Below are 27,690 nucleotides of genomic sequence, written 5' to 3' on the forward strand. Positions count from 1 at the left end.
AACTTCCAAGACTTCCGTTTTATTAACCAAGAAAAGTTCTTCAAGTGAAGAATGACACTTATTAACAGTCTAGCCAGTCATTTATTATTAACATGATTACAGAACCAAAGCAAATGAACACACAATATTAATCATAATAATTAACTTATTTAATAGCATACATTTGTATCTGTAGTGCACTGTAAGGCTCCTTCGCTCGTCCATGTTAAAGGCAACAAAACCAATACTAATAATCATCTAAATGGAGGTTTATCAGTAGAGCTGAGCAGTCACTTTGTTCAGCGTTTCTTCTAAAAAGCATCTCAAAATTCAAAAATCAGTCTCTCTGGCAGTTTTAAATAAAGATATTTTATCCTTATGTGCCCAAAACCTCAACAACTCAAATCTACAGATGGGATACATACACTGGAGTTTTATCTAGTCTATCGAAGGACTTCAGGACTTCAATTCAGCTCACAACAGAGCCAATAATCAGACATTTCTATTCCTCTGTGCAATACTGGGTTTGCAAAATAAAACGATCAGAGTTGTAAAGATATTTTTTGGTTCAACTACTGAAATTACTCATCTGCTACGGGTGATAACAGCACTCTCATATGTGGTCAGAACCTACAGCCCGTCAGTTTAAACAGTTAAAGGAGACTCCAAGCTAGCAGTCCTATTGGAAAAAATTGCTTTCACACACAACTCTGTGTTCAAACAGTGAACCGTCGTGTTTACACTTTCAAACTGCTGGAAGAAAAAACATAAAATTTAGCCCAAGAAGTGATAATGGTCTCTTATACCTTCTATATCTTCACAATGTTGAGAAACTCAACCGGCAGGAACTTTTAAGACCGTTCAAGATCAGGGTTCATGTTCCTGACACGCATCTAAAAACTCAAAGAGTGATGTCCCACCCTCGGCCCCTCCAACAAAAACATGGGATCAGTGCAATTAACCAAACCTTCTCCAATATTCCAAAACCTACAACGAGCAGCCGTGTGCCAGTTGGGCTACACGCACAGCAGGTAGACGTGTGCGCAAATCAACACAAGCACCCACACTCACAACACCTCTCTCCAGTAACCAAATGCACACAAAGCAGCAGCAGCACATTTTTATTTTTTTTAAAAAAATACTCAATGCTGATTTGAAACACCTCCTCTAACGTCCAGTGTTTTTGAATGCAGCTTTGTCCAAGAGCCACACAAATGTGTGTAAAATAGCTAAAAACGGGACAGTAAGGAGCAAGGAAGAGAGCACTCCCGGGTTATTTAAATACACCGTCTTAACTGGGAAACTGATCAGCTCTTCAAATCTAACGTTTTGTAATCCCAATTTAAAGATTTAAAAGAGAAAAATGGGGACTTTCTGACAGGTCGAGAATCTTTGGCTGTTTTCACACATGAAACTACAACATGAGAGCATCAAACATCTGTGTAAGGCAGCACGTTTTCTCATCCACACACACGGAGCGATTTTATTAATTCAGGAATGATTCAGCACAGCTGAAGCAAGAAAGGTGCCCTATTGTAAAACTCCCTTTGGAGCAACAGAAGCACTACCATACGGAGATGCTGGCAAGAATATTCAGTTCATATTTACAAGGAAATTTAAATAAAGTCATCAGCAAAGGACAGACAAATCTAATCCAATTGCCAAATCAGGGAGCTGATTTCTAAAAATCACTACCATTCTAGCAGGACGCATTCTTAGAGTAAAGTGCATGTCTAAAAGAGATTCATAGGAAAAATCAACACCAGCCTTGGTCCTCTTTCTGAGTGATGCGGCTGCCCTGATGTAGTAAAACCTGCATGTGAGGCAATCAGCTGTTTGCGAAGGCCGTCTCCCCGGGTTACAAAGGCTGGAACTGAACGAGAGATGGTCAGCCACTACAATCATCGTCGTGTTGTGCTTCTCCTCCTCCTCTTTCTCTGAGGTTCCCCTGTTGCCAGCTTTAAGGCCCGCCTCCCTCATCTTCTTGCTCCTCCATGTTTTTGCGTGCCATCCTCTCTCTCCGGTCTGCCAGCCGCTGGCAGCGAGGACAATCTTTACCTGTGCGGAAGCAGGTGCGGTGGTAACACGCGTGGCAGTCTGAAAAAAGCAGAGAGAAAACATTTTTTAAAAAGAAAGCCAGTTTAACTGAGCTTGTGTGTCATCTTAACAAGAAAGCAACACCTGCGCAGTGTAAACCGGTTTAACTAGTTTCATGTTTGGACTGCACAAACAGCAGCCAATCACAATTAGAGCTGAGGGACGATGGGTGGAGCGGGGAAGGTATAAAAGCTGCAGAAGAAAAAGGCAGAAAGCCATAAGGAGCAGGTATGTCAGGCAAGTCATATCCCGGGATAAGCACAGCTCAAGGAAACATGTCCAGACATGTCCCGTTTCATTACTCAGCCTCATTCCCATAAGATGCTCTAACGGGGATCTCTTTTTTTCTGTTGATGATGGACTCATGAAAAAACAGGCAACTCAAATTCAAAAACAAAGTTTATTTTATGAGGACATAAAATAAAAACCAGCTTAAATAATAGCAATCAGAAGCAGAAGCTACTAAAAAGCATAAATTACACATTCAATCGGATTCATGTCGTCACAATCGCACGTTAATAAACTAGTTCCTTCGACAAAAGCCTAAATACTAAAATAAAAGGGTTTAAAAAACACAGGCGAGGCAGCGTAGCAACAACAGCAGCAGAGTCCAGATTTACTTGACTCTTCTTCAGCCGACATCACACACGAACAAAGGGAATGAAATCAGCAGCTCAGGTGGAACACGTGCGAGAAAACGACTCCGACAAACACAAACACCCACCGAAACGAAGCATGCAGAAATGTAAACGTTTCAGAGCGACGCACCACTGTCGTACAGTTGCCAACCGTTCCCAGAAAAGATCTCAAGAAGAATAAAAGCAGCAACTACAAGGAGCAGCGTCTCTTTCACAGTGACACACACCAACAACACGGAAGCAGCTCAGAGCACCGAGAGAAAGATGGGAACGTAGAGCGCCAGCACCTCCACAACCTCAGCCAAAAGAGATCCACCGCAAAAAACCATCGACCCTCCACCAGCACCGTAACAACAGAAACACCAGACCAAAGGGAAAAAGATGGCTGAAATACGAAGCTACAACATCCAATAATAATTTAACACACAAGACATATTACAACACCTAAAGGGACAGTTCAGCATGTCCTGTGCAGTAAGTGAACACCACTCTTATGTCTGCAAAGTAAGATTAAAACTACATATTTAACACTGGATGTAAACACATGAGGCCCAACTCGTGCATCTGCAAAGTTTAGAGACGTTTATAGGCCATTGTTTTACCTTTAACAGGCAAATATAAGAGTGGTATCGATATCATCATCATCATCATACTCTTGGCAATAAGGATTGTCCAACTTGGTTTCTATAAGACTTTCTGGTTTTGGTAAACATTAATGCACAGCTACACAAGCGTTAACTGCCAGAAATGTGCGTTTGGGGTAGTAACATTTTAAATATCAAGACTGTGAACACTGTAAAAAACATGTACCTCAAGGGTAGACGAACTTAAGTCACTGTACAATAACTGCTCGATAGTCAAAGGATAAATAACCGTGAGGCCTTTGGTTGACTGCAGAAATCCATCGCTTGTTCTGGACAAACAGGAGCTGGTTTTAATCCAGCAAATGTATCAAATTAAACTTTGCTGTGAGTTGATTCCAGTTTTACTCAGGTTTCCTAATCCTTGGTGATCCCAGGACACAGCCCTCCTCACTCGTGTCCTCCCCCTGCATCATGATCTATGTCACTTCCCCTCTTGTCTTATTTTTCTCCATGCCTTCCCTCATCTTCCTGCCTCTGGTTATTTTCCTGCCTTTGCGAGTTTTAAGTTTTCTCCAGTTACTCCGCGTCACAATTCCTGATTCTTCTTGGCCTTCCTCCTCAGGGTTTCTTCCTCCATCACTTTCCCCACTTCCACTACTCTCCTCCTCCTTGCTTCTCCCTCTGGAGACATCAGTTGTCAGTTGATGAGATTCTCGTCTCATAACGGGATGTTTGTCAGCCACAGATTCAGTTTTCCCCGTTCTCCCAGCTTGGGCCCCATCTTTCTTTTCGTCTGCCGTTCCCCGTGCTTCCTCTGAGGATCTTTTTTTAAACTCTTCATTTCTGTCTTCCTCTTTCACTTCTGGTTTCCGCTCATCCTCCACGTCTGTTTCTGAAGAACCTTTGACTCGACTTCTTAGCACTGATGCCTTGCCACCTCCCTTCCCCTCTTTTCCAATTTCATTTAAACTTTCCACGCTGCTGCCTATTTCTCTGTCGCTGTCCCTTTTGTCTGCTTTTAAGATGCTTTTCTTTAATCTACCCATCTGAAAAACCTTTAAGAAGTTCCTTTTTTCCTTTCTTGTATGTCTAGCCTCCTTTTCCTTGCTCTGCTCCCCCTCACTGCTCTCCACCCCACCGTGCTGACCAACGCTTCTGTTGTCATCATGCACTATCTGTTCCTTCCTCTCTGAATCCCGCCCTCTTGTCATTACCTGCTCCTCCTCATTAAGCTTATTCCGGGAAAAAGCTTTAACTAGTTTTCCAGCAGTAAAACCTTGAAATAGTCCCCCTTTCTCATGTCTCACTTGTGCTGTGTCTCTTGATGCTTGTCGCACTTCCTCCTGCTCCTTTTGCTCTCCACTCCACACCTCATCTACTCTCATCCCTAAATCCTCCTCCCCACCCACCCCCTCTTTCATGCCCACCGCGAGGGCCTTTGCCAGGCTACGAGGCTTGGGAATCTTCCAATCTGGCCAGGTAAACTGAACGGAGAGGTGGGAGAAGGGCCTTGCCCCACCCAGGCCTGCCACCAGCAGAGAGGGCTCACCTTCGCAACGCTGGCACTTGCTCAGGTGGAAAGGGAAGATGATGTCTTTGTCGTTCCCGCAGAACTCGCAAACAAAGCCTTTTGCTTGGCACAGCTGAGGATAAGATGAGGGAAAAGGAAATTTTAGATTAACATGAAAAAAAAACCCAAAAAGCATTGTATTTGTTGATGTTATTGTCCAAAAGCCCAATTTAATTTATAGAGGAACCTGACTCTCATCTTACCACACAGCTGGCTACGTGCATGGTACCAAGTTTCAGCAGCTCTTTCATTCGGGAACCCAGTTCCCCGTTGCGCACAGCAGTGAGGTCGTTGAGGGAGAAGAGGTGAAAGTCCTCTGTCAGGTGACCCGGCAGGCTGTCGAACTTGTCCAACAAGCTGAGGAGAGAGACGTACACAATCGAATTAAGTTTGTTACCGAGCTTTGTGAAATGATTGGAAACTACGAGAAAGCAGAGATCTCTTACTCTTTAGCGAGGCGACACGTCTTGAAGAGATTTTTCATGTGAAAAAGCTGCATCCTTAAAACCTGAATATACGACATTAGAAAATTATGTTTACTTCACCGCGCATGACAAAAATAAACATGACTTGTAAGGCTGTGTTACTGTATGGTGCAAAAGTCTCAAGTCAACCATCATCTCTTTATATTTTCCAGGAAAATCAGAAGTATGTGCAGTAATTCATTGAAGCACTTGCAAAAATAAATTCAAATACAGGATATAAGATAAAGACAGAGTGTGAATTATTTTGCAACACTCTTTCTTAATGATATTGCATGTTGGTGATGTTAGTCTGAGCATGATAATGTCACTGCTGCCTCTGCACTCACTCGAACAGTCTCCAGAGATTTGTTTTTCTTGTACAGCTCGCTGTTGATATCGTTGAGGTTGAAAAGCGGATCTCCAGAAATCTTGCTCAGCAGGTCCCGGGCAAAGTTGCTGACATAGTATTTGCTGAAGTCCCACTTCCTCAGCACCCGGCCGGGAACCACCGCCTGAGAGTTTTCATGACAGCACTGGCAGAAGTACCGGCCGAGGTATTCGCAGTAACGTAGCCGCTTAATGTAGTCTGAGGCAGGGACAGGCAACAAAAAACACAGGGCGGTAAGGTAAGGATGTGCACGCAGAACAATTCCTTTAGCTTTTATGTTGTTGCTGGTTATAACCTGGGTCAATGCGGGTGCCACAGCCAGCACAGCGGTAGTTCTGTTTAGCCACTATTATCTTCCTCCTGAAAGACAAGAATTAGTTAAAAAATGCAAACTGCAAACAGTTGTGTCTCTTACTTGATCACTGCATGTCTGAAATGATTAATAAATATAAGCATATCTTTAAATTTTCTGTGAAAGAGCCCACAGTCATCACCATTATTCCTGAAAAATCTAAATTAAGTTCATTGGTGCTAACAGAACCCTAATTTAGACTCCTCCTCTCCACCTACTGTATCCACTTAAATCCCTGTAGTATGCTTTTATTTATTTTTCATACATTTATTTATTTATTTTAATTTATTTTCACAAAGATCATGATACATATGATGTGGACTCACTTGGGTGCAGGATGAATGTTGAAGATGATCTGTGGTCGCGGCGGCGCCCACTCGAGGTTACCTCTGACCCGAATCCTTAACTTGTAGATGTCTGCGTGCTCGCCGTCATCAGGAGAGATCGGCAGAGAGTCTGGGATGGGCAACAACTGGGAGACAGCATGATCAGTTGAGTACAATGTTCAGTGCCGTGTTTGGAAAACTGCAAGCGGCAGGGATATGTACCTTCTGAGGGGCATCCTGTTCTGGGACCAGCCAGTCGAGCTCAGAAGCTGCAGGAAGCTGCATGCCCTCAAACTGCCTGAGTAAACCCATGGCTACTGACTCAGCTGAGTTAGACTGGAGGAAGGAGGGGGTGCTGCTACACACAGGAAAGCAAGACATTTAAAAAAAGGGGACAGTAAAATCTACAACTTGATTCATTTTAATGTTCAAATTTGGAATTCAACTGATTGATTAAACTAACTAAATGAAGTCAATGGAGTGTAGGAAACTTAAAGCACGCTTTGTTTTGTTTAAGTGACTTCAACTCTGGTCTTCAACTCCAAATAGGTCCTTGTGTATTATCAGTAAGTTATTAGTATGACAATAACAGTAAGAGCAATGGTGCATGGGCACGTAGAGGAAATACCGTAATTGTCGGGCTATAAGCCGCTACTTTTTGCACAAGCTTTGAACCCTGCGGCTTTTAGTCAGGTGCGGCTTTTCTATGGATTGTCCATGATTTTTGTCATATAGTAAGAGGATTTGTTTTGTTTGTTCCGCTGTTGTACGGCACTACGTTGCCTGGCGGAAGGATCGGGGTTCAAGAGTGGTATGTTGGCCACATGTCCATCCGCCAGGCAACGTAGTGCCGTACAAGTAGCACGAAAAACAAACTTCAAAGTAGCGCTACGCGTTCAGCGGGAGGCGTGGATGACGAGCGGCGATATACTTGCGAAAAGCAAGTTATGCTCAACTCCACCGGTGGATTCTGACAGCGTGGAAAAGTGTGAAAACATCCATGATCACCAACGGAGGATCGTGGTGGGTGTTCGACTCCGACACTGACAACGAGGATTTGTTTGGTTTTGAAAGTGACAACGAAGGAAAGAAGCGGAGAGTGGAGGACGTAGCCATCCTGAGCCTGTTCGTATCCGACACTGGAGAAGAGGACTTTGGTGGTTTTAGTGCGCAGGAAGAAGAGAAAGATGGTGGTGAATGACTGACTTTTCTTCTTGTTTAAGCCGTGTCACTGCACCTGAGCCTAAAAGGTAGTCCGAATCTATTTTTCTGGTGTGCTGTAGGTTATTGTTATGTACTACATTTGTTACTCGTTTATGAAGCACAGTACATGTTACTTGTACATATACCTAAAAAGTTATGCAAATATGTACCCATAACTTGTTTTTCAAAATATTAATAGAAGGTGTGTGTCTCCAAACAGCCATCTCTTTCCTGACAATTCCCTTTGTGCATATTCTCTTACATATGATAAGTCAACATTGAAACACCTGCGGCTTTTAGTCAGGTGCGGCTAATGTATGTACAAAACGGGATTTTCCCCTGATTTTAGCTTGTGCGGCTAATATTCAGGTGCGCTTTGTAGTCCGGGAAATACGGTACTTTTGGCCTATTTCACCTAGCACCTACTTGGCTCAACTTGACTTAGTTGTAATGAAAAAGTGACCTGAGTACCGTTCAATGTACACGAGATTGTTACAGCAATCCAGCTGAAAGTCCAGTGACGTCATTTGCATGCGACATGAACACCACAACAATGGAGGACATCGAGGTGACGGTATACCGGCTACTCAGTGTACGGCACTTTGTCAGCCTCGGGAACCATTGTGTTTTGTGGGTAGTCATTTCCCTCGTTGCCAGGTTTCTGTGGAGACACTCATGACTCATCAAGTGACGCCACTGAGTGTCAAATTGGTGGCATGCAGTCTGTTGATGTCAAATTTTCCAATTGCTTTAGATTGTTTGGAACCCCGGCTCAGTAGGTAATAAAAAAGGTACCTGGTATCAGGTACTGCCACCTAACAGAAAACCTGAAAAACCGAGTCGAGTCGAGCTGCTCCAGTAAGTACTAGAGGAAAAGGGCTATTTGAAAATGCCTGTGGTTGGGCCAGTGGCTACTATAAAGGGGGTCAGGAGACCCTCTGTCCTTGCAGTGATTGGTCTGTCTAGAACGACGATGTGGTAGTGGAGCTTCCGTGATTTGTCGAGCCAGAGAGCTGTTCTTTAGTGAGGTACTGAGCCAGTTTTTAAAGTAAAGCTGACAAAATTATGATGTAAAGAGAAATGAGAAAAATTTACTTACATTGAATCTGAGCTGAGAAAAGATCTGCCGCTGGAGCTCACACTGTGCTTTATGTCTGCATCTAGAAGCCACAGCAAAAAGTTAAAGGAGATTTGGCCGAGTGAAAACAAACAGTAACAGGACTCATTTTTAAGAGAGGGCTTCCAAAGGCTTGCAAGCAACTGGCGAGTGGATGGTGTTTCGTTGGTTTGTTGCCACTATTTGCTACAGCAAAGCAGAGTTAAAAATAAATAATAATAAAAAATTAATCAAAGAGGTTGAAGATTAAAAAGTGAAACAAATCGAGGAAGATAAATTTGACCAAAATATCATCTCTTCTCTTCTAATTCAAGCTAATTTTAAAATCACTTAAGCAGAAAACATGCAGTGAAAGCTAAACCGTTTCAATATCATCACTAAAACGTGTTCTTAAAAAAAAAGAAAGAAAAGAAACTAGCGAGCAAAGACAAAAGCAGCACAGGTTTGGCAGAACAGGAGACCGCCTGCATGGATTTACCAGTTTCTTTCAGGATCAACATTCCTGTTTGCTCATACGAGTGCAGGTTACAGCCAAAATTTCAGGATTGCAGGCAATTAAAGTTGGTGCAGAACAGATAAGATGGATTTTAAAAATCTTTTGATTATGTGTGTTATGAATAGCTTCTACTAACAAACTCAAGACCTACAGATACAAAGGTCTGAACAGTTGCATTTGTTCTGATTGCTCGAGATGATTAAAAACCATCGTGTGAATGTGGAATTTTCAATTAGTGGCACACAACGTAAATCATGTGTGCATAGAAGCTCTGACAATTGATCTTTTTGATCAGTCTGTGTTCAGAGGAGTGAGTTGCAATTACAGCACAGTTAGAAAGCTGTTAGATTTGTTGGGATATTGTAGTCAGTGGTGTTAGCCAATTTCTTTGCCTTCTCTTTAAACGGTGCATTTTCAGGAAAATGCTACGAGAAAATTAAAGCTGTGATGTCTAAACGAAATCCCCCTAAGAGATAACCGCTTCTTTGTTATTCCTCCTGAAGTGTACCTAATCAGGAATAATCCTAGCACCATTCTGGTAACAGAGCTAACTTCTTTAAATATGAACACATGGTGGAAGGACGCATGTGTGACAACACCAGATGGTCATTGGACACATGTTGGAAGTAATGAATAATGACTGGGATGAATGGATGGATGGATGGATGGATGAATGGATGGATACGTGATAACCTCAAATGTACAACAGCCACAGGATGCAACTGGTTAACTCCCTCGTCTCCTCCCGAGAGCCTCTTTAAACCCCGACAGGTACAGGCACATTCGTCTTCCTGCACCACCAAAACCCCGGAGCATTGAGCAACAAGCACTAACACAAAAAGCCAAGAGCACAGTTTCACTGAGGTGAGGAGGCAGGTGGCTCATCTCCAAACTGACAAGTTCTTGTAAAGAGATTAGATACTGGACACAACAAGGAAAATAAAATAGCTGAGTGAGTATGAGACTGAGCCGACAGCATCACAACTGTGTTTGGTTTTTAGTTATGGAAGGAAACTGCTAAGAGTGGTTATTCAGCACTCTATCATTTGCAATGCAAATTTCATAAACTCGCATTTTATTCTTAATAGAACAAAACACACCAAGTGCTTAAACTGAGACATATTATACACATAAATATTAACTTGTTTTGATTTGATGGCAGCAACATCTCAAAAAAGTTTGGACACAAGAAACAAAAGGCTGAAGCCTAAGTGTTTCTAACCTATTTTGTCCACATGACCAAACACAAGATGGAGACCATCCAGCGTGTTATCAGCACTCACTTCAAACAATGTTATGCGAGTGCATTATTGCCTATGGAATTAGCAGCTTGCACATCAGCCATCAGACCTGAAAGGTATATACAGGTTTTAGAGCAGCATATGCTCCTATCAGGATGACATGTTTGTCAGAGAACACCTTGAATATTTCAGCTAGATGTTGCAGACTCCATGTTCTGAACTGACCTGTCTGCAGTGCAGATCTTGGAGCGCAATGAAACAAACGAAAAACTAAATAAAAGTACAACAAAGTCAACTGAGGACTGGAGAGCAGCTATTGTGAAATAATGAAGGGATGCTATGCTCCAGTAAAATTTAAAATGAGCTTAAAATGTTACATAATGTCAGTTTAAACATTTGACATGTTGGCCAAGTTCTTTTGTAAATAAGACAAATCTGTACGTTTTCTTTTTATATACATTTTACACAGATTCCAACTTTTTTGTAATTTGGTTGTAAATTAAACCCAGAAATGTATCAAATTTTAATGCCTTTGGTGCACAGCTTGCATAGCTCTCAATTAAATACTTAAAAGACTATAAAAGCAGGTAAAGATAAGATATTATTGCAAAACCTTATATGCACAATAGTATAAAAATTAGTGGTGAGAGCTGGGTGAAATGGAAGTTTAAAAAAAAAAAAAAAGTATTACTATGAAACCAAAACACTAACTAGCACGGCAATTATGCAGGACCCACATCCAGCACAGTTACAGCGATTAATGAAAGAAGGTTTTTCAGTTTGGAGTAGAACCACCAGCTTCCTCTCAGAGGAGCACAGCCACAGTAAACTGCCTGTAAGTAGCTGTGGAGCCACGCCCACCACTCCAGCCCGCAGATACCTGAGAAGAGGGAGGCGAGTGACAGGGAGAGGCCGTTCTGAGACATCGCCAACAGGGACTGACCCTCACAGCCATCTGAGAGACACAAACTGTCACCACATGCATACATTTTTACACTCCACAGAGTGTGTGTCAGTGCCACACTGCGCTGCCGCATCCAGAGGAGCATGTACATGTGGAAGTCATGCAGGTACAAGGGCGAAAACATCTTCTCCTCTGACCTCTGGTATCAACAAGGCTTCTTAACCTGGAGAATAGCCATGCACTGGATATTTTCTCCTTTTTAGACCAGTTTCAGTAAACCCCACACATGGTTATGTGTAAAGATAACAAGTTAGCAGTTTCTCCTAAACACCTTTCTTCCCTTCTGATGCTTGGTTTGAACTTGAACACAGTATTACAACTAACCAGCTTAATATTTTAATTAAGTACTTTAACAGGTATATTGAATTAAATGGCTGTTGAGTTCATATACTGAGGAAACGGTAAAATATTTTAGTTCTAGGTAAGAATGTTACCAGTAACACCACACAATAAAAAACAACAACAAAAAAAACTGCTGCTTCATTATTGCAAAAGCAGGAATACATCTGAATGTATTGCAACAACCAGTAAAGAGAGTCTGTAACAAGCACCAGTGCTAAAGGACTAAAGTAAAGACGAGTTGTAAATGATATTAGGTCGACAGATGAATGACTAAATATCAGCTTCACAGCATCTGTCCATGATTGTAACTTCCTGAGAACTTTTGGGTCAAAGTTTCTTTTCCCCCCTACCAACCAACCTAACCAATTATCCTCTGCTAACATTTAGTTAAATGTTAGAGGACAGCCCTACTGTTAGCAGAAATCCCCAAGATGTTCATTTCCAAGTACAGTTAAATACATGTATATACATTCATACATAAAACCCACCAAGACACAAGAAAAACCACAACCCTTATTAGCAGAATCAAAGCAATTCATAGACTACTGTTGTTTGTAGTATGAGAAATACTTCCTAGAATAGCTACGCCTTTCAAAATGAGTATGACTATATAAATCCTTAGCGTGTGTGATCACATGCCTTTAACAGCTATATATAAATGGCAACAGCAGAAATAGCTAGTATTATGTGAACTCTGCGCTATTTAGGGTCTTCGGTGAAATGTGACATGCTTGGTGAGCAGACAGACTGATGAAAAGGTTATGAATTATGACCAGAAAGTGAATTAATCGAATCAATGATGAATTATAAAATCCCCCCCTCCCAGTGTTCCCTCATTCCCTCTCTACCTCGCAGTTCACACTCCTCCACCTCCTCCGCTGAGCCCGAGTCAGACAGGCCCTGGTAGGAGTCCTGAGAGCTCCTCCTGGAGCCTCCACTGTCAGTGGAGTGAAAAGCTGCACAGAAGAAAGGACACGGAAATAAACAACATGTGCAATAAAAAAAAAAAAAAAATCATAAATGGTTTCTCCAGCATTTCTGTGGTCCATCTGTATATGTAAGTAAAGTTTATTTATATAGCACCTTTCACAGACATGTGTCACAAAGGGCTTTACAAGGTAAAAACACAATAAAGTTATAAATACATCATAAAAACTATGGTCTAATTAAAAGCTTTTTGAAATAAAAATGTCTTTAGCTGCCTTTTGAAGGTCTCCACTGAGTCCAAACACCGTAGAAATAGGGGAAGTGCATTCCACAGTCTGGGTGCAACAGCTTGGAAAGATCGGTCCCCTCGGGTTTTAAAACGTGTGTGGGAGACCACTAAAAGGTTTTGGTTTGATGGCCTCAGGTTACGAGTGGAAGTATGTGTATGAATCAAATCAGCAATATGGGGGGGGGGGGGGGTTGTCCCTGTAATGCTCTTTAAAACAGGGGTCATATGAGCTCCCTTGTTGGAGCTGGTCAGTAGCCTCACTGCAGAGTTTTGAACCTGTAGACGAGCTAGCCCTTTCTTGTTTAGACAAGTAAACAGGCTGTTACAGCAGTCAAGTCTAGTAGAGACAAAAGCATGTTTGATCATCTCGAGTTCACTTGTTGACACGATGGATCTAAGTTTAGAAATGTTCCTCAAGTGAAAAAAGCAGGTTCTTACTATCTGATTTAAATGTGAGGATCTATTAAAAGTTTTTATTTTAAACATCTGTGCATCAGTGAAAGCTACTTTAATTAAACAGACACATTGTTTTTGAAGAATGACAACTAAATAGCTCTCTCTCTACTGAGAGACCTAGAATCACATGAAGTACTGTGTCTGTGTACAGATGACAAAAGGATTTCATGTAACTGATGTTTGCGCACCGTGTTGGGAGTTTGCTGATGGCGGCAGACGGCTGCGTCTGATCTGCTGCCTCCGCAGGCGAATCTTCTGCTTCAGCTGCTGAATCTCGTTGTCACTGTCTCCTTCCTCCTCGCCCTCCTCCTGGCGCCGCATGTTGTACTTCATCAGCTCGATGGCAGCAATAAGCGACTCGGAGATGCTGAAATGGGCATTTTCCTGCAGCACACAGAGGTAATTAAAAAGAAGAATATAATAGAATAATAATTTAATTGTCCCACAAGGGGAAATTTGATTGTAACTATCATCATATCTTCACCCATAATTTCTACATTTTTCTTCATTTCAATTATGTTTGCATGAGATTCAATTTACATTTGCAATGAATTAAGCCCTGACCTTCTCAAGGTCTGCACAGCTGCCAAAGTCCTGCTCTGACAGGTAGCTGATGAGGCTCTGCCCCTCTGACGGCCTCCTGAACATCCCCTCTGAGGTACTGCTGTACTGGGACCCATCTGAAGTAAACAAAGCATACAAAGAAACACAAAGCCATAAAAACAGACATTTACACACTGCACTGGAATTTAAGTGCCATAATGTTGCCTACAAATCAAAAGGTTCTGCCAGAAGAAACACTTTTTAATTGAGGTGTTGGTCAAGACAGATTTACTTTTATCCATTTTACATAATCTTGGACAATAGAGATCGAAAATGTGACATCATTTCCGGAGTAAAACCGCAAAGGACTGTAGGTACAAGTGTCGGCACGCGCAGGCTATTACAGGACAACAGTCACACAGAGATAAACTGAGACACAAAGAATGGCAAGAAGCTGTTGTATTATTAAAGGCCATAGGCGGTCACATGACAGCCACGGGAAGCCGGCGGTCAAAGAGATGGGTTTTAATCGGATTCCTTCGTGGAAGAAAAATTGTTCAAGTCGTGTTTCCGAAGTCACGAAGCGGCGATGGATGGCCTGGATTACAGCTATTCCAAGACCAAATATAACGTTCCAGAACACTCCAGCTCACATGTTAGTCTGCTCCAAGCATTTCCACAAAGGTAAATCTTTTGTTGTACTTAACACGTAATTTATCATAACATAACTGTTGATGTGGGTTACAAATAAGTCTATATGGATTTGAACTGAATTTGTTGCGCTATGCTGCTTTGTTCACTGTGGCTTTGCCTGCTAATGTTTGTTGTGTTTTGCAGGAAAACCAGCCTACAGAATGCTGCGATCCACACTGGGCCCCCTCTATCGACCTGGGTCATACCGAGTTTAAAGCTGCTACCACAGCGAGATTTGATCAGTTAAGAGGGAGAGCGAGATCAAAACAGCCACGAAAAGTCCTGCATATATGTGCCCAAGGGTTGTATTGAAGCAATCAAGTGATGAATAACTGTTTTCCAGTAAGTTGTTTGATATATTTTTGTTTGTTTTTCACCGAAGCAGCTAATAAAGCATAATGGATTTAATTTTGCCTCTTTCTTGTAAGAATCTATAATAGAATGAAATATTAATGCCAGTTATAAATAAAGACAATAAATTGAATGAATTATGAAACACTTATTTTATTTCTATTGGATCTTGCGTTGGCCTGTACAGGAGAAAATTTTAACGACAGCTGTAAAATGAAATAGTCCAAATCAGAAAATAGACACACCAAAGTAAACTGGAGCTGGGCTTGTTGCAGGGATCTGAAGTTACTAAACATTTCGTGAGTGTATGCACTCACACTTAGGACCATATAATTCTAAATATGAGTGTGATGAAAGTTGGGCAGCACGCCAACGTCTTTAGCCCACTCTGTACGCTCCCCTGGATCTGACCCTTTCACTCCTTTGATTTTTTCCACGTACTATTTTTTGCCTTTTCGTCAAGTCTCTCTTTGTACGGACCTGCCGTGTTCTTCTTCGTTTTGTACATAACTGTTTTGGGGGCAAATAAAATGCAAGTAGGGATTAAAACCGCAGAATGAATGATTACCGGTGCTGGAAATGCTAGCGCCTGATGCAGCGTTTTGATTTTGCTGCCATTCGTACCTACAATGCAATGCGCGAAAGTCACGTGGTCTGTCGATCTCTATTTAATGACCTAATTGCATTTTGAATAAACAAAACTCATCAAGACGTCAGCTGACATATGCGTGTCAGTATTCACACAGAAAACTCACAAGACTCCATGTAAAGAGAGCTGGATGTGCTGGTATCACTGTGCTGAGGTGAGAACGGGCTGTAGTCTTTCATGCAGCAGTCCTCGCCTGCTGATTCTGAGATACACACACACACACAGGGTGTGTTAATACCTTTTTATCATCGAGAGTCATTCACCTCATTACAGTACTCTTTTAAAAGAAATGGATGCAAACATGCTTGAGTGCAGGAAAAGCAGCTGGTTAAATGCTTTGTGTTGGACAATGACGTCTAAGGCTATTGTGTAGTGTATGGCTACACTGAAACAAACATGGCTTTGAGTGCCAACCAGCCTAACTGCAGAGTGAAACAGAGGTAGTCTATATCACTCAGTGACCCACTTTTACTTAAAGACCGCAAACTTACAGTATTGTTTACACTGTCATTGCTTTGCAAGTGTAAACAATACTGCATTAAAGTTATGTTTTGCATTGGGAATCTTCCTCTCTGTGAGCTCCAGAATTTATATTAAAACTTCAAAACATCAGAAGAAAAGACAAGACTACATGATTCTTTGAATACAATACTGACACGTAGTCTTAGGGAACCTTTATGGTCGCCGGTCACCCCCATCACACTTCAGTTAAAGGCAATGTTGCTTTTTGGGTTCTCAAATAGACGGGACACTCCCAGGTATTTAACCTGTAATGGACACTTCTGACAGTCATTGACCCACCTCATTGTCATGCGAGTCGTAAGGGTCACATGAGCCAAGGTGTGAATTGTAATAGAGTCCCAGAACAAAAGAAAACAAAGTGATAAAGTGACTTTTTCACACCAATCTGATTTGGTTTAAATAAACAAATAAGAAGAAAAAAGTCCTTAAAATCCAAAACACAAATGATGGGCTGAAGACAAGAGTGGAAAATAAGAGGGATGGAGTTCTTCACCATGCACACAAAGAACTTTTTTTTTTTTTTTTTTTTTAAAGGGAGGGGAGATGAGAAGTCATGTGATGGAGTACAGTGAAACTGCACCGCCAACCTGCTACCGGGTCCTCTATTATTATGGTGATTTTTCTGTGGCCCCCTCCTTTGTGCAAACAGTAGAAGGGAGAGATAAGAGAAGGACAGAGCAGAAGAAGAGATGATTAATTCAAGCCAAGAAAGGGGAAACAGTCCGAGCAAACAGAGACGATATTAACTGGGTGAAAGCTTTAAAACCTCAGACAGGAAGCGTGCGAGAACACGGCTTAACCGCATATCAGAGAGCTGTGAAAAAACACACATACTATGCAGGTAGAACTACAGCTTAACCTCACCCTTAACCCTTTCTGCTACTTACAGTAAAATTAGGGTTAGTTTAATTCTGAAAATGAGAAATGTACAAACTCGCTCCAGAGAAACACGCCAGACAATTACAAATAAATACCACAAGTACTACAGGCCATGTTGTGATCTATGAACATGCAACACAAAGTGACTAAGCAAGAAGTGAACTGGCTACTAGCTGAGGCTGAACTTCACCGCTTTAGGAAGTATTACAATCAATTTTGAAGTACAAGTTTATCTTTAAATGTTTCTCATAGGAAAGAGAGGCTCCTTAATTAAACAGAAAATTGCTATACGCTGTAATTTAAATAAATAAAACATTCCCTTCCAAACGGAAACTCTTGAAATCTCCTACTCACCATTCCTGAGTTTCTGATTGACCCCCGTGTCAGAGAATGATCGAGTGTGTCCTTTGAGCCCCCTCCCCGGCCCCTTCTGGCCCTCTGAAAATGATGAACGCCTCTGCGGGGCCTGTGTAGTAGAACGCTGCAGGGATTGGTCCGTGTTCCCCCCCCGCTCGCTGCTGTGGGTGGAGCTTTGGGAATTGCGTCGATCGTTGCGTTGCCCGAGGTTACCGATGGCCAAATACTCTGGACCATCGTCAGAGTCACCGCCGCCACCGTACTCGTCAGCCTCAGGCTGAAGGAAGGAGGGCGTCGAGTTGGTGTCCGTTAATGAGATTGAAGGGATGGACGCTGAGCCAGGTGGGGGTGTGGCACCTCGTGCGTTCTCCCCCGGACTGGTGACAACCACCCATTCAGATTCCAGGCTGCTGGTTTGAGAGGTAGTGTCTGCAAGACAAATGGGACAGATTAAGATTCGTACTCAGATTTTGCTTATGGGTTTTTGGTTTTTCGCATATTCAAATTTTACTCCCAGAATTTTCTGCCCCACGAGGGCTTGCGTATGTACACAAGCCGCCGTGCATGTCTGTTTTTGTTTATACAAACTGACTGTCTAAAAATGGTGACACGCTGCAGAGATTTTAAATCCACTTAAGCTATTTTTTAACCACCCTTGTCCATTTCAGTGAGCACATTCAGCTCAGGACACTGACTTCGCCAACTGCATTAACACATTCTTCACCAATTGGCTTTGCCCACAAACAATCAGGCCTCTGTACGGTTAACTCAGCCTGCCTATTCACATACAAACTGTAGTGTATTCATAGCGCCTTACCACAAATCCACCCGAGAGGGGACATTCCCCAACTCTCTGTGAATGATACTCATGGCCATTGATCAACGGTTCTTGAGAATTTGCATAATTATGATGAAGGAACTGACCTCCCAGCCCATTGTTCCTTCACTGGGCTGGTTTCCGTCATTATGCAAATGTACTGTTTATAACCGTTTATAAAAAGGTTGGAGACCAAAAAAAGTGGTCCCCAACCTTTTTTTGCGCCACGGACCGGTTTATGCCCGACAATATTTTCATGGACCGGCCTTTAAGGTGTCGCGGATAAATACAACAAAATAAAACTAGTATCAGTACCGAAAAAAAGAAGATTTATTCATAACACACGTGAAAAGACCCAGGAAAACCGAGTTAACGCTGAAAAACGATAAAACCCCTGAAAACCACACATTTCACACCTGAGCCTCAACTCTCGCGGCCCGGTACCGGTCCGAGGCCCGGGGGTTGGGGACCGCTGGTTTATAAGATCGGGGAAACCTGCAGTCAGCTGAGACTGAAGAAGTCACTTGGATGAGTGACGAAACGTTTCTCCCAATGAGAACGCGACATCCAGATGAACAGAATCAACTTTTGGAGATTTACTTACCTGGATGATTGAGCATGCAACAAGACACTTAAGTATAAGAAAAAATAAATCCACAACCCAGCCTCTTTTCTCACTTGTGCTGTTGCTGTTTGAGGATCCAGCTGCTGTAGTGCTTGCAGAGTTTTGGCTGGTGGCGGCTGCTTCTCGCAGAGAGCAGTTGGAGGTGGTGAGTCTGCGGCTTAGAGATTCTCTACTGGGAGCCTTGTCGGCGTTTCTCCAGGCCCCACCAGATCCGGGCAAGACACACAGACTCTGGCTCTTCAGTAGTCCCAGGCAAGGTGGGCCCTTCAGAGGGGACAGCTGGGCAGCGGAAAGAAAGATTTTTAATAAAAGTAAAAGGAGTTTCTTTTCTTTGAAAAATTAAATCACTTTAACAACTGAATGATGTGTTTACAGTGTGGTCAAACTTGAGTGAAACAGAAAAACATTTGCACAAGTGACCTTTTCATGAATAAACAGGTGATATGTGCAAAGATGTCAGAAAACCCACCCCAACAGTGTCTACTTGGGCGAGCAGTTTGGGATTATTCTGCTCCACAGCTTCCACGCACTGGAACATGGCGGTCACGTGAGGCTCGCTCAGCAGAAAAGCATCATCTGAAAGACGGACCCAGCACGAGAGAGGGGGGAAAAACGAAGTTAACACAACTTATACACCACAGCAATTTCTAATACAAGTATATCAACCTGGGCTGTTATTAACGTGGCTCACCATTGTAGTATTTACGCGTGTGTCCCAGATGCTTGAGCAAAGGTCGGAGCTGCGATGACAGCATGTGAACCTGTAAGCTGTGAAGCAGCCAACGCTCAGCCTTGTAGCTTTCACCAGCACTCTTCATCCCAGTGCTTAGCACCGGCTCCAGGTGCCTGAACTGAGGATGGACAGAGAACAGATGGGAAAGTGTTGACACAGGCTAAAACTTTTATATGTCTGTAAAAGCACATTTCCATCTCTAATTATGTGATCAAACTTAGGCCATAAACATTTCCTTAACTGGATTTTGTTTTTGTGACCATTCAGCAGGTGGTGCTGGCTTTGGCTTTGGCTTTGGAGTTCATCCTTGGCAGTTAATTGTTTCTAACACCTACCCAGATCTTCTTCTATACATTTCAAACTAGTTTCTATTGTTAAAAGAAACATTAAGCCAACACTGAGTCAACCTAACTGAGTTTTCCTGCAAACATTCCCCATAAGTGTTTCCCACCTGTTGGTCTAAAGCTACGAGGAGGGTTTAGGAAGAAGAGACAGAAATAGACACCAGGCTTGAAAAGAGAGAAAAACAAGTGGAATGTCAGGTGATAAAAAGCAGCACAAAACTAGAGGACGGCGGCTCAGATATGAACAACAAACAATCATCACATGGTGATTGCATTATGCCCGAGTGAGCCCTGCTGGTCTGTAACACCAGGGGAATAATGAGGATAACTAGATTACTCCAAGTCCATTAGCTCTTATACAACTCCATTACCCCCTGACAGACAGGACTGGGGTTAAAGGCAGACCGTTTTCCACAACAAACTAGGAAGCAAAAAGTCAGCAATTTAAGCAAGTGTAGTGGCTCTACCCAGGCCATCAGATCATGTGAGTTTGGGGGGTATTTTTCAAGAAATTTATTATAAGGCCCATGTTATTTTTCTCAAACACATTCTAACAACACTTTATGGGGATTTTCCACAAAAGGGAGGAAGTTCCAGCAAATCTAGCGCTTCAGGCTTGATGGGACAAAAGCACATTACAGGTTAAAACAAAGTAAATTATCATTTTTCCTGCAGAACAGATAAATCCTCCAAATCCAACAGTGTCGTGTTTTTAAATGCAACCTTCACACTAAAGATGTGTTTGGTTTGTAGTAAACAAATGCTTCTTCTGAGCCTAAATTATGCAATTGCTTACTCTTTGCTTTTGCAGCTCTCTCAGGAAGCTTGCTATACTTTCAAAACTAAAACACACAGCAACAACATAAAAGCAACAACATCATGCATTTATTACTTCCAGGCTGGACTACTGCAATTTATTGTTATCAGGATGTCCAAAAAACTCACTGAAAAGCCTTCAGCTAATCCAAAATGCTGCAGCAAGACTAGACTAGAAAGAGAGAGCATATTTCTCCTGTTTTGGCTTCCCTTCATTGGCTTCCTGTTAAATCCAGAATTGAATTCAAAATCCTGCTCCTCACATACAAGGTCTTAAATAATCAGGCCCCATCTTATCTTAATGACCTTGTAGTACCATATCACCCTATTAGAGCACTTCGCTCTCGCTCTGCAGGCCTACTTGTTGTTCCTAGAGTATTTAAAAGTAGAATGGGAGGCAGAGCCTTCAGTTTTCAGGCCCCTCTTCTGTGGAACCAGCTTCCAGTTTGGATTCAGGAGACAGACACTATCTCTACTTTTAAGATTAGGCTTCAAACTTTCCTTTTTGCTAAAGCATATAGTTAGGGCTGGACCAGGTGACCCTGAATCCTCCCTTAGTTATGCTGCAATAGACGTAGGCTGCCGGGGATTCCCATGATGCATTGAGTTTTTCCTTTCCAGTCACTTTTCTCACTCACTATGTGTTAACAGACCTCTCTGCATTGAATCATACTTGTTATTAATCTCTGTCTCTCTTCCACAGCATGTCTTTATCCTGTCTTCCTTCTCTCACCCCAACCGGTCGCAGCAGATAGCCCCGCCCCTCCCTGAGCCTGGTTCTGCTGGAGGTTTCTTCCTGTTAAAAGGGAGTTTTTCCTTCCCACTGTCGCCAAAGTGCTTGCTCATAGGAGGTCATATGATTGTTGGGTTTTTCTCTGTATCTATGAAGCGCCTTGAGGCGACTTTTGTTGTGATTTGGCGCTATATAAATAAAATTGAATTGAAAAAGATATAAACATACATGTGTGCATCCCTGGTAGCTGTGAACAAGGATTGGAGAACTGAAACATTAGCTCTTTTTACAGGTTCCACATTTATAGTAAACAACCACCACCACTGTTTAAAGCTTTGAACAAGATGACTCAGAAGTAGGAACCGAAGCGACCCCCGATGGGGAAGATACTGATTTAGAAATGAAAACCACATTAGCAACCAATGTAACGTAAATAAACCACACATCACACTTAGCATTAAATCACAGTAGCATATTTTTCTCAAACACTGCTAAACAGCAACTATTAATTATTTAGTTAAGGAGAACCAGAGCCAAAAGAGTGTATACTGTATTTTCAAAATATACATTTTGCCACATTATTTAGGGAAAAATATGTAAAATATGTAAAAATATGATTAAATAAAGATGCTTTTTAATTTTTTTCTTTTTGAACTGCTGTTCCAAATCTCTGTAAAGGCCAGCCAATCAGAAGAAAGCCGGCTTAAAGTGGGTGAGCGCTAAAGCAGCTTGTTTCAGCCAGAGGATGTATTAAGAGTCTGTATCACCGTTTCGAATAAGAAAGAAATTGAATCATGCACAGAAAGTCTAGTAGAAATATTTATGGGTCAGGAAAGTTTAAAAGAAAAAGTTACATCCCATAAAAAGCTTTAACATGGCTGGGCATACCTGTTCAACGTGGGAGGCGAGTTGTGGGCTGATGTAGCGAACACACCAAACAAACGGCCAATAGTTTCTCTGCTTGTAGTACACCTGCAACACAAGGCCAAAGGCTTGTATGACCCAGTCAGCTTCAACCAATACAGTAAGTCATTATGAAGAACGAGTGTTGTGTTTCATATCATATTTTTCTTAAATTTTAGAAGAGCAACTGAAAAAAAAGAAAAAGAAAATATTCATCCAGTTAGTTAAAAAGAAAGTTTTGGTGAATTGGTAGTTTACAGAATCGCCCTTAGTAACAATAAGTTATGATTTTCTGTTTAACTTTATTAGTAGGGGTGGGGGGAAAAATCGATACTGTGTAGTATCGTGATATTTTGTTTGGTAATAATGTATCGATACAGGGACAGCAGAAATCGATATTTTGTTACAAAAAAGGTTTTTGTGCTCTGACTTCAGAGCATGTTGATCCTTTTTCTGAGCAAGAATCCTGACATTCCTTCACTGTCCAAATGTGTTTAACTTTTTTTTTGGCAGCAATAAACATGACAGTTTACTTATTTTAATTTAAGACATGTTTTATTTTAATTAAGTTTAAAACTTTTTTATTTAATGTAAAATTATATTTTGTTTTAATTTACTTTCAAATTCTTCAGTTGCTGAAGGGGCTGCATAGTTTTCATAAACTGCATAGTTCAGAATAGCTATAATTGTACCAGATGGTTGCGTTCAGTTAAGTTGGACTAGACTGTAATACAAACCGTTCAGTTTGTCAACAATAAAACTGAAATGAGAGAAAGACTGAGTGTGAGACTTTGATATTAGATAAAATGAATATTGATAAAGTTTACCTTTATGTACAGAATCTGAATATCGCAAAATATTTTTAAAAATTGCAATAATATCGTATCGTGCGTTAAGTATTGTGATAATATCGTATCGTGGGATGTATGGTGATTCCCACCTCTATTTATTAGTCTCTCACATTGCTGTGGAGCAGCTTCTCTACAACACCACTTTAGTTCATTTGCGGGCATTTGTTTATACACAGCTCTCACGGCTCCACCACAGCATTTCAATCAGGCTGAGATCTGGACTTTGACTGGGCGGCTGCACTACTGCGATTCTTTTCTTTTTCAGCCATTCTGTTGTGCTTGGGATTATTTTCATGCTGCATTGTATAATTTTGACCAGGCTTTAACTGTCGGACCAACGGCTTCACATTTGACTTAAAAATACTTGGATATGCAGAAGAGTTTAACAACTGCAAGATGTCCCGATTCATGTGGCTGCAAAATAAGCCCAAATCATCACTTCTCAACTACAGTTCTTGACAGCTGGTATGAGGTGTTTGCACGGGTATACTGTGTTTGATTTTTACCAGACATGATGCTGTGCACTATGGACAAAACTCTCCAAAGTGCTCTCATCTGTCCAAAGGACATTGTTCCAGAAGTCTTATGATTTGTTCAGATGTGGTTTTGCAAGCCTAAGCCCTGTTGCCATGTTCATTTTAGACAGAAGAGTCTTCCCCTGGTAACGCTGTCAAACAAGCCAAACCTGTTCTGTTGTTTTTTCCCCATTATACCATCATTTAGCACTTAACATGCTAACTGATGATCAAACCACCAAAACATTTGCTTCTACAGGAGGTCCTCACACTTCCTGATGATCTGTTAATCAAATACATTTGCACTTTCCTGCGTCTTATCCTCCTAATTCACGGACGTAAGGGTGTATTTAGATTTCACAAGACTGCACAGTCCTGTAAAAACTTCTTTTTTTTTTCCCCCCACATGACTGTAAACCACCTGATAAAAATCACACGCTTCCATCCCGGCCAGATTTATTATGGTTTTATTTGTTCCTGATTAGTTCACATTTGTGTTTCACTTTTGTTTTTAATTGAATATGAAGGCAGGTGGTTAAGCAGGTACTCCCATTGCCATGATATGTAGAGTATCTGTCAGATCAGAACAGGTTTTTCAATACAAACACAGCACTTCTGTCAATATCACTCACATAAACATCCCAAGTCTCAATACATGCATGCACCAAAACCTCATCAGGCATGCTGTGTTGATACAGTTGGTCAGTTTGATCAGGGTAAATGCACCTTCAGTGCAACACAAAGTGTTTTTGTCTTCATACCAGAATCAGATGGCACAGACACAGCACGGGTAATAAGATACAAAACACACAAGACGTATCTAGCAAAATCAGCATTCTTTATTTTCCCCCAAGCATGCGAATATGCTGGTGTTATTTTAGTAAATGCCATCCTTGTTCTGTTAAAACAAAAACAAAAAAAAGGTTTGTTGTTGTGACCGATATGGGCTTCGTGTGCTGACCTGCTCATTCCTCAGTCCATGGCTGAGGATGTTGTTCATGTCCTTGTGCAGCCGCTGCAAGCCACCATACCGCGACCACACGTTAGGGTTGTTGGTGGACAAGAGGCCCTCCACTGTGGTCTTCAGGCTGGACAGCAGCTTCCAGTGCTCCTTTCTGGAAGGCAACAGGGAAGCAAGAAGACGTTTAACAAAGAGGAAGGAGGTACAGAGGTTCTGGTGTTGGCAATGCAGCTGATTAATCCATTAATCATCTAGACCAAAATTCTTTTCTCAGAAATAATCAGAAATTCAATGACGTATTGGAAATGCTGAGCATTACTAAATGTGTGAGCAGTGTCATTACATCCTAACATGAACATGTGGACTTTTCCTGATAGCCAAGAGTCTGGAAAGGTCAGTACGTTTGAACCCATTATTGATGTTCATGACGTTCTATCATGAACATCAATATTTTGTGTACAAATGTAAATAAAAGGCAGATCTTGAACCTAGTGAGAGCCCACTTGAATTCTACAAGTACCTTCATGAAGTATACTGCAAAACAAATTCAGTCATTGACATGTACCCACTGAGCACTGAGTCAACGCTTATCTTTAGGATACAGTCAGCAGTGGAAGGTTGCTCAGATACTAGATATTAGACACTCCCCAAGAGCCATAAATTGCTGGCTCACAGGACTTCCTCATTCCCCCTCAGTTCAGCAAGTCAAACTTCACCAGCAGCACACAAATGAAAAAAATTAAACAAAGAAACCTTCACGTTAACAACTGAGGGTGAACTCCTTGATTATAGGAGAACTTAACTGGACATGTTCTCCATGGTGTTAAATAAATCCAGTAGATAATATAAAAACACAACTGCAACAAAATACAGAAGATTGTGTGTTGTAAGGCTGTGAAACCAGACTTAAGAGTTCTTTGATCTAGGCTGACATGGCCAAAGACAATCACAACAATTTATTTTCCTAATAGATCAAAAACAGTATCTCAGGCAGAGACAGTGTGTTAAAGTAGATCGGCCAGCTAGAAAAGTCAATAAAACCTGGAAGAAGCACAACAGTGAACACAAGGTCTTTTCTTAGGCATCAGCAGAATTTCTGAGCAGCAGCAGCAGCATCACGAGTTAAGACACAGAGCCAACTAATCAAATCACATAATACGTGTAACACAGGAGTGTAGGGGGGACGAGGCCGGAGGTTAGCGAGCATTCTGCACATACTGCGGAGCGTGGTGCATCTGTGAGAGGGGTGAAGTTATGTAATTAGCACCGCCACATCCAGGGGTAAAATTCCTCTAGACTCGGAGAGATTGAGGTTTTAAGGATTACCTTCCACTCTTATCTGTGCGTGTTCATGTACGAGGAACCCCGGGCTGTGCAAAGAGGATCTGCAAACATGTATCCTTCTAAGCTGCTAGGGAAAACACTTGGAAATACTTGAACTTCCCAAAAGTCTTCCAGTACTTGCACTGTTAGTAATTCTGCTGATCTTCAGTAAACCTTCATAAAAATAACCACCTGCTTAGCTTGCTGATATAACCCATATTTTAATCTTATTAGACAACAGTTACTTTATGTGGTCAGTTTAGCTGTTAGCACCATCTCACTGTATGACAGCTAACAGCTCTAATAACGCTAACGAATACAAGCCTTTCCCTCATCTTCCAAATGTGCATTCTAACAACGCCATATTTTTTACAACACAGTAAATAATAAACCAGAAGACTTTGGGATAGAGCCATTAGCTCCAGCCTGTCAAACCTTACCATGTCAGGTTAGCCTAGCCTAGCTTAACGGGTAATACTGGTATTAGTTCTTCACTAGTGTTCAAACCTACTTAGGCTCGCATTTTTTACAGTTTACACAGCTTAAATGTGTTCACTGCTGGTCATCTTTTTAAACAAAGCTCACAGGTAACCAGTAACATAACTCTTTAGTTGCCTTGTTTATGAAACCATGGGTGTTAGCCGTATACCAACGCTGCCCAACCTGTCACTCACCTGCGCTCCTCCGATTCTCCCTCTGCCCTGATCTCCATGTCCTCAGGGAGGAACCGAGTGCCGTACAAAGCCGCCAGCTTCTCGGAGAATATCCCGCCCTGTTAGGTACAATAGAGATGTATCGCAGTTGCAGGGTTGTTTGAAAGAGTCACCCGGACTTAAAGTCTTCCGCCATCTCTACCCTGTCTGTCAGAGCCGTGGATCAAAACAGTGGAGGCCGCATGACCTGCTACAATCATCAGTGGGCGGTGGTGTTCTGCGTAGCTCTGCCCACTATTTAACGTAACAGTGCTTACTTTAAAATAACACCAGATAATACCGCCCTCAGTTAAATAATTTAAAAATAAAAGGCTCGGTTGTGTTTTAGAAATAAGTTTATAAAGAGTTAAGGCTTTTAGGCGGCGGGTGAGGAAAGAGCTTTCTAGAAGGCTAGATAGAAACCCGGTCCATGTCGCCACCTGTTGTTACAGAGTAGTACTGCAGGTCTATATTTACAAGCTGAAACTTTAAAATATTGGCAAAGATTAAACCCATAGCCACAGCAAGGGAATTACCACTGACCGTTATAATTTTACACTGCAGTAGACTGAAACATTTACTCAAAAAAGAAATTATTATGATTACAAAGGACAGCCTGATATAATAAATGAGGGAATTAATCTGAAAATCTACTTGTAACTACAGTGGACTGTAAAATTGTACTAATGCTCACTACACATCTCTCTCTCTCTCTCTCTCTCTCTCTCTCTCTCTCTCTCTCTCTCTCTTTAAACAGCGTGAAAAAATACAAATAATGATAATTATTATTATTACTTATCGCGGCAGTGGTCCCACTTGACCAGTATGCACAATAATAACAATAGGAGAATCTCTTCCGGTTTCAATTCTGAAAGATCTTTTTTACTTTAGTAAAAAAAAATGTGTTCACAACGAGACAAGAATATAATAGAAAGAATAAATAGCAACCA

At 41.6% G+C, this 27,690-nt stretch overlaps 2 protein-coding genes across 6 annotated transcripts; both read right to left on the reverse strand.

The window, feature by feature from the left end:
• Nucleotides 1-27,069, reverse strand: rubcn (rubicon autophagy regulator). 5 transcript variants are annotated; one of them, XM_087852775.1, is made up of 22 exons: nt 26,723-27,069; nt 24,726-24,879; nt 22,384-22,467; nt 19,561-19,720; nt 19,339-19,445; nt 18,923-19,148; nt 17,425-17,856; nt 16,779-16,826; nt 15,776-15,871; nt 13,998-14,113; nt 13,622-13,817; nt 12,610-12,717; nt 11,336-11,410; nt 8,701-8,761; nt 6,621-6,753; nt 6,399-6,544; nt 6,016-6,080; nt 5,680-5,918; nt 5,315-5,376; nt 5,072-5,225; nt 4,848-4,941; nt 1-2,076 (listed from the first exon to the last, which is right to left on the reverse strand). In XM_087852775.1, the coding sequence occupies exons 1-22, from the start codon at nt 26,758-26,760 to the stop codon at nt 1,940-1,942; spliced, it is 2,931 nt and encodes a 976-aa protein (XP_087708901.1). In that variant the 5' UTR covers nt 26,761-27,069; the 3' UTR covers nt 1-1,939. The 5 variants fall into 5 exon arrangements, with proteins under 5 accessions (XP_087708901.1, XP_087708900.1, XP_087708904.1 ...); XM_087852774.1 differs by having other exon boundaries at nt 6,621-6,756; nt 26,723-27,068; XM_087852778.1 differs by lacking the exon at nt 11,336-11,410.
• Nucleotides 2,094-4,841, reverse strand: LOC148098635 (uncharacterized). Its single transcript, XM_087852779.1, has one exon. The coding sequence runs from the start codon at nt 4,717-4,719 to the stop codon at nt 3,775-3,777; it is 945 nt and encodes a 314-aa protein (XP_087708905.1). The 5' UTR covers nt 4,720-4,841; the 3' UTR covers nt 2,094-3,774.
• Nucleotides 27,070-27,690: the final 621 nt, after the last annotated feature.

The sequence above is a fragment of the Neolamprologus brichardi genome, chromosome 15 (assembly GCF_056152115.1).
Source record: "Neolamprologus brichardi isolate AB-2024 chromosome 15, ASM5615211v1, whole genome shotgun sequence".
NCBI lineage: Eukaryota > Metazoa > Chordata > Actinopteri > Cichliformes > Cichlidae > Neolamprologus > Neolamprologus brichardi.

Bases quoted from the DNA above. Each gene is read 5' to 3' on its own strand.
- LOC148098635 (XM_087852779.1), bottom strand. From the start codon at position 4,719: ATGAAAGAGGGGGTGGGTGGGGAGGAGGATTTAGGGATGAGAGTAGAT.
- rubcn (XM_087852774.1), bottom strand. From the start codon at position 26,760: ATGGAGATCAGGGCAGAGGGAGAATCGGAGGAGCGCAG. The intron at 19,721-22,383 runs GTATGCCCAGCC...GTCCATCCTCAG, and splicing joins TCGCCTCCCACGTTGAACAG to TTCAGGCACCTGGAGCCGGT. The intron at 5,377-5,679 runs GTGAGTGCAGAG...TCGTATATTCAG, and splicing joins AATCTCTGGAGACTGTTCGA to GTTTTAAGGATGCAGCTTTT.